This window comes from Myxocyprinus asiaticus, chromosome 37, assembly GCF_019703515.2.
Source record: "Myxocyprinus asiaticus isolate MX2 ecotype Aquarium Trade chromosome 37, UBuf_Myxa_2, whole genome shotgun sequence".
NCBI classification, from domain to species: Eukaryota; Metazoa; Chordata; class Actinopteri; order Cypriniformes; family Catostomidae; genus Myxocyprinus; species Myxocyprinus asiaticus.
This window is the reverse complement of record NC_059380.1, coordinates 31,549,304-31,563,772: the sequence shown is the minus strand read 5'-3', so window position 1 is coordinate 31,563,772 and position 14,469 is coordinate 31,549,304. Positions and strand designations below refer to the sequence as shown.

General features: G+C 40.3%; 1 protein-coding gene across 1 annotated transcript in view; it reads left to right on the top strand.

Annotated features, from left to right (window-relative positions):
• Positions 1-14,469, top strand: part of mcrs1 (microspherule protein 1) — a 92,572-nt gene that overhangs the window by 54,886 nt on the left and 23,217 nt on the right. The window contains exons 10-13 of the mRNA XM_051676646.1: positions 7,631-7,659; positions 7,765-7,857; positions 7,945-8,027; positions 13,057-13,144. Of these exons, the coding sequence (XP_051532606.1) occupies positions 7,631-7,659; positions 7,765-7,857; positions 7,945-8,027; positions 13,057-13,144 (293 nt within the window). The remainder of the gene's footprint in view (positions 1-7,630; positions 7,660-7,764; positions 7,858-7,944; positions 8,028-13,056; positions 13,145-14,469) is intronic.

The window sequence follows — 14,469 nt, the reverse complement described above, 5'->3', positions numbered from 1 at the left end:
CATTCATATGAGCAGACAGAGAAGTACGTTTGAAGTCTGTTTGGAGCAGAAGAAATAGAAATAAACCTTGTGTAAATTGTCAGCTTTATGCTAAGCTAAAATGCTATTTCTAGCCATTTTACATGCACGTTACCAGCCACGATCATATTTTTTATCAAGAAAATTCACGTTTCAAAATTGAAAATTTCTTTTTTTCCAGTAAGACCTTTGATATTAGGGCAAAAATCGTATTCTTGATGATAATTTTTGTATTGTTTTCCTGTAAAAATATCTAAAAATCCTTAAAACAAGATCGGTTAGATTTATCTTGTTTTAGAAACAACACTGCATAACATATTTAGGTTTTTCAGAGAATGTATTTTTAACATGTGTATTTTGTCTTACTGTACTGGCAAAGTTTTTATAGTCAAAACAAGTGAAAAAATCTACTAGTGCTGAAGAAGTAATCCAAAGTATTTAGAATATGTTACTGACCTTGAGTAATCTAATGGAATACGTTACAAATTACATTTTACAGCATGTATTCTGTAATCTGTAGTGGAATACATTTCAAAAGTAACCCTCCCAACCCTGATTATAGGATTGGATTGAAGCCGTCAAATCTAGCAAATGACACTGTAAACCCTGAACATTCATTTGGAAAATTGAAAAAGAGTTGTTGGTGTTATGTGGTGAAATATTATAAAGGTCAAACTGTGGCATTGTGTTGATACATTCTTGGATGTTGTTTTTGCAATAAATTGCTTTATCAGCAAACTCTTGAATGATCAACCCACTTAAAGTCTTGAATCGACTTAAAGCAACATATGCCTGTCCAGCTGCAAAAATCTTTTTTTAGTGATATGACTGCTTCATTGACAGTTAATCCTTGCACTTTGTGTACAGTGCCAACTTTAATGGGAACCGCTTACGCAATACACCTGTGCTGATAACTCGCTCTTTCTCTAAAGTAATTGGAGTGGAATTCATTGTTTTTAGGTGGTGGTGTATGCTTTCTAGTGGTATTCCCAATGTTATCATCATCAAACTGAACAAATACTACATACACAATTGTGTTGTTTGTATTAAGGGCCACATCTGTTACAGTACCACAGACACCATTTACAATACTAAGATGTCAGTATTCTTCATTAACATGACTCGCGCACCTCTACCTAATAGAAACTTTTCCGGTAAACAGGAATTAAATACTTTGGAAAAGTGTCCCTTTTTAAGTTGTATTTGTCCAGTTTGTTGATTTTTCTCACAATCCTGAGCCTCTACACAAATGTGGTCTGGGCAATATGCAATTATCTGTTTGATGTTATGCTCTTCCACTTGCGTATTTGTTGGGAAAATGTGTAAAGCGGAAGAGGTTTGACCAGTTTCCCTACTTTTGAGCATATTTAAGTCATTAAGTGATAGTGGGGAACTCTTTCTTCATGTATGCAATCTATTCAGTATTTCCGCAAAAGCTGAGTCTTTTTGTCTAACAGTGATTATTATTTCTGACAGAGCAAATGTGCTGTTCCACAAATCCAATGGAGCGTTTTGCAAATACAGTGGTTTTCCTCTCACAGGTGGCAATTGGAAAAAATCTCCCACAGCAATTATACTAACTTTACCAAATGGAGAGTAGTCACCTGTCTGCTTTATTTGTCTAAGCCTACCATGGACATAGGCTATTAGGCTGTGGTTTACCATAGAAATGTAATCTATAATCAGTATATGCAAGTCACTAAATACCACATGCATTGTATTTACTTTTTCTTCTCCTAAAGGTGTGTAAGGCAATTTTAAATCTGTCCCGGTTGAAAATGTACTATGGATGGTGTTGGGCCTCATGTATTCAGATAGAAGACAAAGGCAGGCCTAACACAGTCGTAAAAACCTAACTCGAGCCCCCACATTCCAAGTCGTAAATTATACTGATAAAAATCGCGCCAAAATCAAACAAAGGGAGTCCAAAACAGACTACAAATCCCATGAAGCCTTGCTCACTAAAGGATCGAACTCTCAGCTCCTATTCAATGAGGCACACAACAGAACGTCCCTCAAACATGACATCATCAGGAGTTGAAATACCTCTGAAATGCTTCCGGGATTTGCTTCCAGCAACTTTGTTTGCAGTGTGTAGACGCTGCTCTCATGTGCAACCTCGTGGCACAAGGAAGTAACGTCTGACTTGAAACTGTAGCCATACAATCTCCATCTCGCTGGACGAGTTGAGATTACTCTGTGTTCAACCGAACACTCTAACGGATCCGAAGGAGACTGCTGAGCAATCCGCATTTTCGTCCGTTTGCCTGCAGAAGTGAAGAGATTAAAGATTTCTCATTCTTTAATCAAGTCGACATTTCTGAGTTCTCCGCCAGCCCGCCGAGAATCAACAGCCGTACCGCCCGCCGACAGAGCGAGGAAACGGCCTTCCGTCATCACCCGAGCCTCAAGGAACCGGGTCGGAGTTTAAGGACGGAGGAAAACACATTCTACCTGTGTCCTCATGCGATTCAAGTAAGAGGTTTACGTCTGGGCAGAGATAGAATATTATAGTGTTATTCTTGTGTTTCAAGGTTTTTTTGCTTGTACAGTTTACGGACCGCCATGTCCGCTCATTATTAATACTCAGGGTATTAATTATCACGAATTTGTTTTGCTGTATTGTGGTCCAACCAAATTGGCCTGTTGTGCAATTTCACTATCGCGGGTGAGACAGGTAAACAGAGTTCATCCATTAAAGAGTCAAAGAATGCGGGACTGTTTACGAGCCGTCCACCGCATCTCTGAGCGATGAACGTACAGCTGCTTTCTCTCCCACGATCGCGAAATCGGCTTTAGGGCTGTCACTTCTCTCTCTCTCGTACTAACCGCACGCACGCATGCACGCGACCCCTCACAAACATTCTGGCACACATTTTTGGCTCCTAGATAGCTTAATGCTAAAGCCCAGCTTTGTCCCTAAGTTATCGTACAAGTGAATACACGCGGTAACTGGTAGACGCCATTGACTGGTTTCTCTCCACCCACATTCACGGTCATATTCCCTGGCCGGAAGTCTCGCGTGACATACTCTCCACGAGAGTCCGCCATTTTGTGCGCGTCCCTCCTTACACACACACACACACTGTCACACACACACCTTATGTGTTATAGGATTATTTTTATTTCCATATCTAATCATATCACTGTTTAGTTTGTAGTTGTAAGTCAGAAGTTTATTGACTGCATTGTGTTAATTATTAATTGATATTACTGCATAAATAAACTTTGTTTATATTACAAAGGGAAGTGTTTTGGTTTGTTTTGCATACGCCTGTGTCATGCTGACGAGATGTCAGTGCTCGGATTCAAACCTTCATTCATTGTTTTTTTTCCCCCGAAAATCGATATTCTTCGGATGTCGATTTTCCTAAGAAAACAATCTAATATTGAGACTGTTTTACTATCTGGTTATTAGTCCCTGATTCCAGGGTGGTGCCCCGTCAATGTTAATCCTTATTAATATTCTATTGATTTTTGATAATTGATAATTATCTTTGATGATTGTTGAATTTGAATGATCAATAAGCTAGTGTTAATTTTAATTAATGTTTCATCGATGTTAACAATTAACGATTATCTTTTTAAAGGATTAAAAAAGCTAACATTGATTCTCATCAATGTTGTATTGATTTTAATAATTAATGATTATCTTTGATAATTATTAATTATTGCTAATAACCAAACCTGCTCCTAAACGTAGCGCACTACATTTACTGGAGCCCCATATGAGGTTTTAATGAGTTAGATTCAATTAATTAATTTAAATATTAATTAATAACTAAAGAAATAATTATTAATTATTTCTGACAGTAACACTGATTTAAACAACCAGTAAAGCCCTACAATGGTCTTCGTACCCAAGTTGAAAGCAGCAATTCTAGTAAGTGCCGTCAATAGAACAGAAACTTTGTCTGGTGCAGTTGCAATTTGGGATAATAATCTGGTCGCTTCATAATGAATAGCTCTGATTAAATGTGACTTTCCTGTTCCTGCAACTCTAGTAACAAATACATGGAAAGTCTCTGTCTTTTTCCACTAACTTTCTCTAAACACCACTGTCAAATCGATCAACATGCTCAGTGGCTCAGCGGTTAAGGCTCTGGGTTACTGATCAGAAGGTTGGGAGTTCAAACCCCATCACTGCCAAGATGCCACTGTTGACCCTATCTGCTCCAGGGGCACCATATCATGGCTGACCCTGCGCTCTGACCCCAGCTTAGCTGGGATATGTGAAAAAAAGAATTTCACTGTATATGTGCAAAATGTATAATGTGTGAAATAAAATAAAAAAATAAGTTCTTTTGATGAATCTCTAATTTCTTGTTGACATTCCATGCGCTCTGACTCCTGCTCAGGACACATCTCACACGTTTTCCAGTTTGCCCTGGCTATATTTTGTGAGGGCCCTACATCCCCCTGTGACAGGGACCCCTCGTAATAAATTAAATTCCTCCTGTTGATCATACATACATGGCATAGTAAACAACTCTCTATCTGATGCTAAATATAAATGTCGGAGCACATCTTCCTAAAAGTTTAAAATAAAAATACTATACTCCACTGTAACATGGACTGTGACTAATTTCTACAACAAAAATCACCTCTGCTGCAATCCTTTCATGGACCTCTGGACTAAGTGACTGGCTGAGAACCACCTATACTGCTTTGGTCAACCATGGAATGGAGAGAATTTCTGCAAAGGAGAAGGAAAATTTAGCATAATAATAATAATAACAACAACAACAACAATAGGAAAAGAAGGAATACAGCTACCACCTGATCTTTTGTATGTCCTGCTGGAACTGCTGGATGCTTCCCTTGATATGGACTGAATCTATGTCCTCCTCCTGGAGTTTGGCATAGAGGAGGTCAACATGTGGCATGATGTGGTGGAAAAGTTACAGAAAGAACTTAAAATTCTGATCCTCCAGCAGCATGACTCTGACAGTAATGGGGTCAAAGTTACCCGAGTCTCGTATGCTTTCAAAACAGCGGATGAGGTCCTCTCTGTGCTCAAACACGGTATTGATGGCACAGCTGTGAAAGTAGTGGACATTTCGGTACACATCTTGTATCTTCCTCTGAACACCTGCAGTGGCATCCCTCATCATGCTGGCTCCATCATATGCCTGGCAGATGAGCTTACTCTTCTGATCCTAAGGAAGGATGGCAGCAAGACATTCTTTTAGTGCTGTAGCAATGAAATCAGCTGTAGCTGACTGCAGAGGTATAAACTCACAAAATCTGTCTTGCACATTGTTTTTGGCATCAATGTTGTGAAGCTCAAGCACAAGTTGGCACTGTGTGGCAATATCCATTGTCTCATCTGCCTGGATTGAGAGAAAATCGCTGCTCTGTGCTGCTTTGATTATTTGTTCCCTCACAACAGACAACATAAAGTCCAATAGCTCGTTTTGCACAGTTTTCGAAGTTCCCTTAAACACAATGGCATTCTCAAGGTGCTCTTTCAACACTCCACCAAGGGAAGCAACAAAATCCACCAACCCACGGAATATCCCGGGCTTATCCGTGCTCTCACTCTCATCGTGGCCACGCAAAGCCAGCTCAAAGGCGCCACAAAATTTCACACAGTCTATTATTCTAGACAGGATGTGTCGATTTTGTCACCTCTTCATTGTGCCTTCTAATGCCAATCATGTAGCCTTTATCAAGCTGTTCAGCAATGCTAAGCTTCCCAAAAAACCGTAGCCTCATAGCATTGTCTAGATGGCTGCGGCTACTTTTATGATGTTTGCATTTTTCAGAAAGATGTTTCAAGTCTCGTACCCCCATTGTTGTCCTCAACGCTTTGGTGCCGGGACTTTGAAATTGCATACAGGGAAAACACTAAAAGGCATTACTGACACTGCATCCAGCTAGCCAGCTCTGTTTGCCATAACACAAGCTGGAAAAAGCGCAGGTATAAGCTCGTCCTCGATCACTTGACGACTGTTGTGTAAATTGGGCCGATCCGTTCCAAGTTCCTTTATCCTTTTTTTTTTCTTCAGGTGAACACCTTGTGAATGTTTTTTGTTTTTGTAAAAATAAAACTGAATTTTCTTTAATTTGGAAGAAATGCTGCGCCAACCTGAAACTTGGCGGTTCAACTTCAACGGCATTAACGATCTCAACTAACAATCACAACTAACAATCTAACAATCTCACAATCTCAACTAACAATCTAACAATCAGTCAACTAATGAACTGCTGAGCGGGAAAGTGAATCGTCCAATCACATGAGGCCAAAAAATGAAAAAAAATACTGATACACAACCAACAAGATCTGTGCCCTGTGGGAAAATCTGAAGCAACCAAATAGAGAGCAGCCTCGGGTCACCTGCTTGCCAAAAGTTTAAGGACCTACATACACACTCATTTGGCCGGCGCCCTGCACACTGGAAGTATAGCCTATGTATTCACACAGAAATGAACCAAATACATTTTTTTTAAATAAATGCTAACACATAGTTAGCACCAGGTACATAGTAAGACTAAATTTTATTTCATAATTATCTTGCAATATATAATGAACTGTCAGCTGTCGGTTGATAGTAAGTTGTTAAGAGAGAATATAATAATAATATAATTTATGACAGTCTGGTGTGAGATATGAGTAAGAGTAATAAAGTGCAGTGCTGATGTATTTTGTAATTCCAGATCAGGAGAGCAGAAAGACTTGATAGAATGTACGTTCCTCTGATCACACCAGGATTTGTTGATCATAAAACATACACCACCACCTCTGCTTTTACCTGAGAGGTCTTTCGCTCTGTCCGCTCGGTGCACGGAGAACCCCGCAGGTTCAGTGGCTGAATCTGGAATCTCAGCAGACATCCAAGTTTCTGTAAGGCAGATAATGCAGCAGTCCCTCATCTCTCATTGGAAAGAGATCCGCACTCTCAGCTCGCAGAGCTTGTTATCCAGAGACTGAACATTTGCCAGTAGAATACTGGGTAGTGGGGGTCGATTTGCGCAGCGTCTTACTCTGATGAGAACACCGGCTCTGTTTCCCCTTTTCCTCCTACGTTTCCACGGCTGGGCAGCCCAGACAAAGGGCTCCGCTGGTATGTTTGTAAACAGCGGGTCGGCATTGAGGAATTTGAAGTCCGGTTTACAGTGTGTAATTGCTGAACCAATGTCCAAAAGTGTTTGTCTGTCGTAGACAACAAGGCAGACAACATCCAATACAAAAAACATAAGAATTGTAAACAAAACAAACAAAACACTACAATGTTGTGTCGGAGCTCGCAACGTAGCAGCCATACTCTGCACCATCTTGAGTCCAATTTGTATGTGGATACACATACAATGTTGTATTGGACACACCAATTTGTATGTGTCCAATCACTATTTTAATGATACATTATATTATTACCCTTCTTATAGTCAGTCATGAAGAAAACTTGCCTTGTTTCCCTAGTTATTTGAAATAATAAGCAATAATCTCAAATAATCAATGTCTGTCTAATGTTCCTGTTTAAATTATTTCAGCATCATGAACAATGCAATAGCAAAAACTTTTGTCTTAACTATACATCCCTAACAGTCTTTTTAATTGTGTTCTGTTGATGTATCATGTGTTATTGACTCATGTTAATTTGTTGATCAGGGACAGCAGAGATGAGGTGCTGGAGCATGGTGAGTTGTTTCATAGAGCCTCTCATTGCTCCTCATCATTTAAATATGTGTATGTTAATGTTCTTTCATGTTTCTGTGAGTGAATGATGTTTTGGTGTGTCGTAGAGCTGATGATCTCAGACAGACATCAGAAGCGTGAGATCAGACAACTGGAGCAGGAACTTCCTCGCTGGCAGGTGCTAGTGGACAGTATTACAGGTGTGAAGAACACTATTGTCTAAGATAAGATGAGTGTGTTCACTGCAGTGCTCATGTGATTGTGTGATGTCACTATTATTATTTCAGGCATGAATTCACCGGACTTTGATAATCAGACACTGGCAGCTTTACGTGGACGGATGGTCAGATATCTGATGCGCTCTCGAGAGGTTAGGGACTGTGATCTGTGTTTTTTACAGTGACATTCCTGAATTAGTTCTAGAACAGTCACATTTTGCTTTACAATTTATTTCACAAAGATAACCCTAGAACGCAGATGTGGGTCAAAAATGACCTTGCAACTAGTTTTTAGGACATCATTTTAACATGAAGAGGTCTTTTGATGTAACACTCTAGTTATTCCTCAAACAAGGTGTCTTCTATCATGTGAAGTGACTTTCAACATTTAGTTAAATATTTTTTAAATCATAAGATAATTTGCATCACTACCCCTAGAATGCATATGTGGATCCTATTTAACCCATATTTGTTTTCAACACTGCGTGCCCAATTATTAGACAAGTGAGTATTCTGATCTTATTATTTCCATGCACATTTTCCAACTCCAAACCATATAAACTTCAAATGCTTATTGGATTCAATAATTTTCAGGTGGTATGTATTTGTGTAATGAGGGAGGGTGTGGCAAAAGTGACTAACACCTTATATCAATGTTGGGCCTCATGTATTCAGATAGAAGACAAAGGCAGGCCTAACACAGTCGTAAAACCTAACTCAGGCCCCCACATAAGTCATAAATCTTACTGATAAAAACCACGGCAAAATCAAACAAAGGGAGTCCAAAACAGACTACAAATCCCATGAAGCCTTGCTCACTAAAGGATCGAACTCTCAACTCCTATTGGATGAGGCACATGACAGAACGCACCTCAATCATGATATCATCAGGAGTAGAAATACCTCTGAAATGCTTCCGGGATTTGCTTCCAGCAACTTTGCTCGCCGTGTGTAGACGCAGCTCATCGCTGCTCTCAGGTGCAGCCTCGTGGCACAAGGAAGTAACGTCCGACTTGAAGCTGTGGCCATACAATCTCCATCTCGCTGGACGAGTTCCACTGAACACTCTAACGGATCCGAAGGAGACCGTCAAGCAGTCCGCATCTTCATCCGTTTGCCTGTAGAAGTGAAGAGAGAAAAGATTTTTCTTCCATCTTCAATGAAGTCGACGTTTCTGATTTCTCCGCCAGCCTGCCGAGAATCAGCAGCCGTACCGCCCGCCGACAGAGTGAGGAAACGGCCTCCCGTCATCACCCAAGCCTCGAGGAACGGAGTCAGAGTTAAAGGACGGATGAACACACATTCTGCGTCCTCATGCGATTCAAGTAAGAGGTTTACATCTGGGCAGAGATAGAATATTATAGTGTGTTATTCTTGTGTATCAAGGTTATTGCTTGTACAGTTTACGGACCATCGAGTCCGCTCATTGGTATTAACACTCAGGGTATTAATTATCACGAATGAGATTTGTTGTATTGTAGTCCAACCACGTTGGACTGTTGTGCGTTTCCGCCATCGCAGGTGAGACCGGCACACTGAGTTTATCCATTAAAGAATCGAAGACCGCGGGACTGTTTACGAGCCATCCACCGCAACTCTGAGTGATAAACTAACAGCTGCTTTCTCTCCCACAATCGCGAAATCGGCTTTAGGGCTGTCACTTCTCTCTCTCCTGTACTAACACACACGCACGCACGCACGCACGCGCGACCCCTCACAAACATTCTTGCACACATTTTTGGCTAGTAGATAGCTTCGTGATAAAGCTCAGCTTTGTCCCTAAGCTACCATTGACTGGTTTCTCTCCGCCCACATTCGCGGCCATATTCTCTGGCCGGAAGTCTCGCGTGACATACTCTCCACGAGTCACGTCCGCCATTTTGTGCGCGTCCCTCCTTACACACACACACCCTCATACACACCCTCATGTGTTATAGGATTATTTTGATTTCCATATCTAATCATATCACTGTTTAGTTTGTAGTTGTAAGTCAGAAGTTTATTGACTGCATTGTAATAATTATTAATTGATATTACTGCATAAATAAACTTTGTTATATTACAAAGAGAAGTGTTTTGGTTTGTTTTGCATACCCCTGTGTCATGCTGACGGGATATCAGTGCTCTGATTCGAGCCTTCATTCATTGTTTGTTTTCCGAAAATCGATATTCTTCGGATGTCGATTTTCCTAAGAAAACAATCTAATATTGAGACTGTTATACTATCTGGTTATTAGTCCCTGATTCCAGGGTGGTGCCCCGTCAATATTAACCCTTATTAATATTCTATTGATTTTTGATAATTGATAATTATCTTTGATGATTGTTGAATTTGAATGATCAATAAGCTAGTGTTAATTTTAATTAATGTTTCATCGATGTTAACAATTAACGATTATCTTTGATAATTGTTGATTTAAAGGATTAGAAAAAGCTAACATTGATTCTCATCAATGTTCTGTTGATTTTAATAATTAATAATTGTCTTTGATAATTATTAATTATTGCTAATTACCAAACCCGCTCCTAAACATAGCACACTACATTTACTGGAGCCCCATATGAGGTTTTAATGAGTTAAGATTCAATTAATTAATTTAAATATTAATTAATAACTAAAGAAATAATTATCAATTATTTCTGATAGTAACACTGATCTAAACAACCAGTAAAGCCCTACATCAAGGTGTGCATAATTATTAGGCAGCTTCATGGGCCAAAAAAGAGATTTAACTGACATTGAAAAGTCAAATATTGTAAAATGCCTTTCAGACGGATGCAACACTCTTGAAATAGCTAAACTATTGAGGCATGACCACCGGACAATCAAACGTTTTGTTGCGAATAGTCAGCTGGGGCTCAAAAAACTTATGGAGAAGAAAAGGCGCAAATTAACTGCAAAAGACTTGAGAAGAATTAAACATGAAGCTACCAGGAACCCATTATCCTCCAATGCTACCATATTCCAGAACTGCAACCTACCTGGAGTGTCCAGAAGTACAAGGTGCCAAGTGCTCAGAGACATGGCCAAGGTCAAGAAGGCTGAAACACGACCACCACTGAATATATTCACAAGTTGAAGCATCAAGATTGGGCAAAGAAATACATGAAGACAGATTTTTCAAAGGTTTTATGGACAGATGAAATGAAGAGTGACTTTTGATGAACCAGATGGATGGGCCAGTGGCGGATCACTAATGGACACGGGGCAACACTTCGAGTCAGGTGCCAGCCAGGTGGAGGAGGGGTACTGGTATGGGCTGCTATCAAAAGTTGGACCTTTTTGAGTTGAAGATGGACTGAAACTCAACTCTCAAACCTACTGCCAGTTTCTGGAAAGAACTTTCTTCAAGCAGTGGTACAGGAAGAAGTCCTCAGCATTCAAGAAGGCCATGATCTTTATGCAGGACAGTGCTCCATCACATGCATCCAAGTACTAGCCAGCTAGCCAGCAAGGGCCTCAAAGATGTCCAAATAATGACTTGGTCCCCTTCCTCACCTGACTTAAATCCTACTGAAAACTTGTGGGCCCTTCTCAAACTTGAGATTTACAGTGAGGGAAGACAATATACCTCTTTGAACAGCATTTGGGAGGCTGTGGTTGCTGCTTCAGTGAAAGTTGAACGTGAACAGATCAAGAAACTGACAGACTCCATGGATGGAAGACTCATGGCAATTATTGAAAAGAAATGTGGCTATAATGGTCAATGAATATTTTTGAAAGGCCAGAAATGTTATTTAATTGTCATTTTGTGTTACTTATTTGTTGCACCTACTCTAAAAATTGAGAATAAACAATTGAGTTGGGAGAAATTCTTTTTGTAATTTAGTTGCCTAATAATTGTGCACACTAATAGTTGCCTAATAATTGTGCACACTTATACGTATATTCCCCTGAGAAAGACAAAACTCACTTTTTCTTTGTTAAACATTCAGGTTTGAGGTTCAGTAACATTTTGGATGGATTGAGAGCATTTTGTTTGTTCAACAATAAAATTAATCCTGGCCTGGGTAGCTTAGTGGTAAAAGACGCTGGCTACCACCCCTGGAGTTCACTAGTTCGAATCCCAGGGCATGCTAAGTGACTCCAGCCAGGTCTCCTAAGCAACCAAATTGGCCCGGTTGCTAGGGAGGGTAGAGTCACATGGGGTAACCTCCTCGTGGTTGCTATAATGTGGTTCGTTCTCAGTGGGGCGCGTGATGAGTTGAACGTGGATGCTGCGGTGGATGGCGTGAAGCCTATGCGCTATGTCTCTGTGGCAACGCGCTCAACAAGCCACGTGATAAGATGCGCGAGTTGACAGTCTCAGACACGGAGGCAACTGGGATTAGTCCTCCACCACCCAGATTGAGGAATTACTACGCAGCCATATTAATATTAACTTATTTTCATAATACATTGATTGTTTTCAGTTTCAATTTGTTACGTTATTAAATATTGTTAAATACAATGTTTATGTTTATATTTATGTGTAGTATGCAAGTATAGAAAGTTGTGATTCAGCTGATGCTTCTATCCAAAGTGCTGGACATTACACCCATTAAAGGGACCATCCCCATGGAGCAAACTGAGGTTAGATACCTAGTTCACAGCAAGGGTACAATGGTAACAGCTCCTGGACGACTTCTTAATGTATTTGAACCTGCAACTTAAATTTTTTTCAGTACGCCTCACCACTCCATACAACAAATAAAGTAGCAATAATATTCGGCAATATTTGTACATAAAGTTGTCATTTCACTAGTTTATCTCAATTTTTTTGTAAAAAGCACTTGATCCTAGTCCATTGTACTAATATTTATGTGTTTGTGAGGGTAGAGTTGAGACGTTTTATATTTTACCACCAAATGAAAATATTTCTGTTATACAGACTTTACACTGTCACCCAAAACTTCTACTCCATTTTCAAAGTGACTGAAACTCTTCAGAATTGAATAAAAGATATATCAACTATTTAAAAATTGTAATTAAAAATACAATTTTTTCCTTGAAAAAAATAAGTAGTTTTATAAAGAATAAGCATCTAGATTTCAACTGGGTCTTTTTTGACCCACATATGCATTGAATGGGGGTGAAGTTAAATATGCATTCTAGGGTTGATAGTAGTAAAATATTATTTAAATCCTTTTTAAATGAAAAGGACAGAGCTGTGAATAACAAACTGTTTTGAACAATTTCAGATCACACTTGGTCGTGCTACTAAAGACAAGCAGATAGATGTGGATCTGTCTTTAGAGGGACCTGCATGGAAGATCTCTAGAAAACAAGGTTGACCAGTTTAACAACTTTATTCATCATAAAAATTATGCTTTTATTTACTATGGTGCAAGTGAGTCTCATGTTTTTAGGTGAGTCTCATGTGTTTAGATGAGTTGCATTAAAACAGGAGTGAGTGTGGAGATCTGCTGTGCAGTAGAGTTCAGTTCAACTCTAATCAAACAAATCTGAGACAGCTAAGCAAGGTTCATGGGTTCACATTAGTGCATTTACAATGATTGTTTAATAACTTTTCAATGTGTATGATCATGTAACTGCCTCAGACGTTGTTCCCTTTCAAGTCGGTCACTTCAACGCTGCATCAGTAGCTGATGCTATGGGAGCTGATTATGTTAGGGATATTTTGTCCCTGGGCTTTCAGTAGTGAGACATGTACGTGCTCAGGTAAGGCGTTTACCATAATTTACCGGCTTCTGAGGCTTGTGGTGCTTGTTAAACGCGTGGCCCCATTAATTGCCGCTCTGACCAGAAAGGTCTCTGCCTAGGAAATTTTCGGGTCTATGGGTGGCCTGATGTCTGTGGAGTTACACCCCCGGCAAGGCTTGTCAGTAATTCGCTTCTCGCTTTTCCCACCATGTGAGCCGGGAACAAAAATGTGACACGTACTCGGTAACAGGTTGGTTTCACCTGTTTTTACAAATGTTTACGGCATGCCAGAAGACTGCCATGTCGCATCACAGAGATTTTAAGGCACCTACACGTCACCTAGCAGCCATCTTGCTTTCCCTGCTATCGCAGTCTGGCAACGAGTTGGCGGCATGATGCAGGTCATTTTCAGTGCCTCTTTTACTGTAGTTGGTGACGTGTCAGAACACTACTGTGCCCTAACATGGGTACTCAAACTCAAGAAGGCCTGTTAAATACATAAAACTGTGGTTCCATGGGGTAGCCCTCTCGCTTTCCTGACGTTGACTAGCTGGGAAAGAGTTTTGGCCTATCTCAGGTCACTTCAGTATGTACTTACAGTTGGTGATGTGCCAAATGGCTGACATGTCACAAGCAAACAAAAGACCTTGTTTCATATGTGCGAGGCATGCATGCAGTTAAACCCTGTGGAGCGTGTTCTTCCACATTCTCAGGACAGCGCTCTTGCTTTACCTGCCATCGTTTGCTGGGAACGAGAATACAATCCCAGTCTTGTGACTGTTGTATTGACGTTGAAGTGCCAGAAGACTGCCACGCCTCAGCGCAAATTACAGACCTTGTTCGGCTGCACGAGGCCCTCCATCTCTATTTGACTAAGCCGGGGGTGGATGGCGTGCCGGCGTTGACAGTCACAGAAGAACCCCTGTGCCCAATGGCGGGGGTTAACTGAG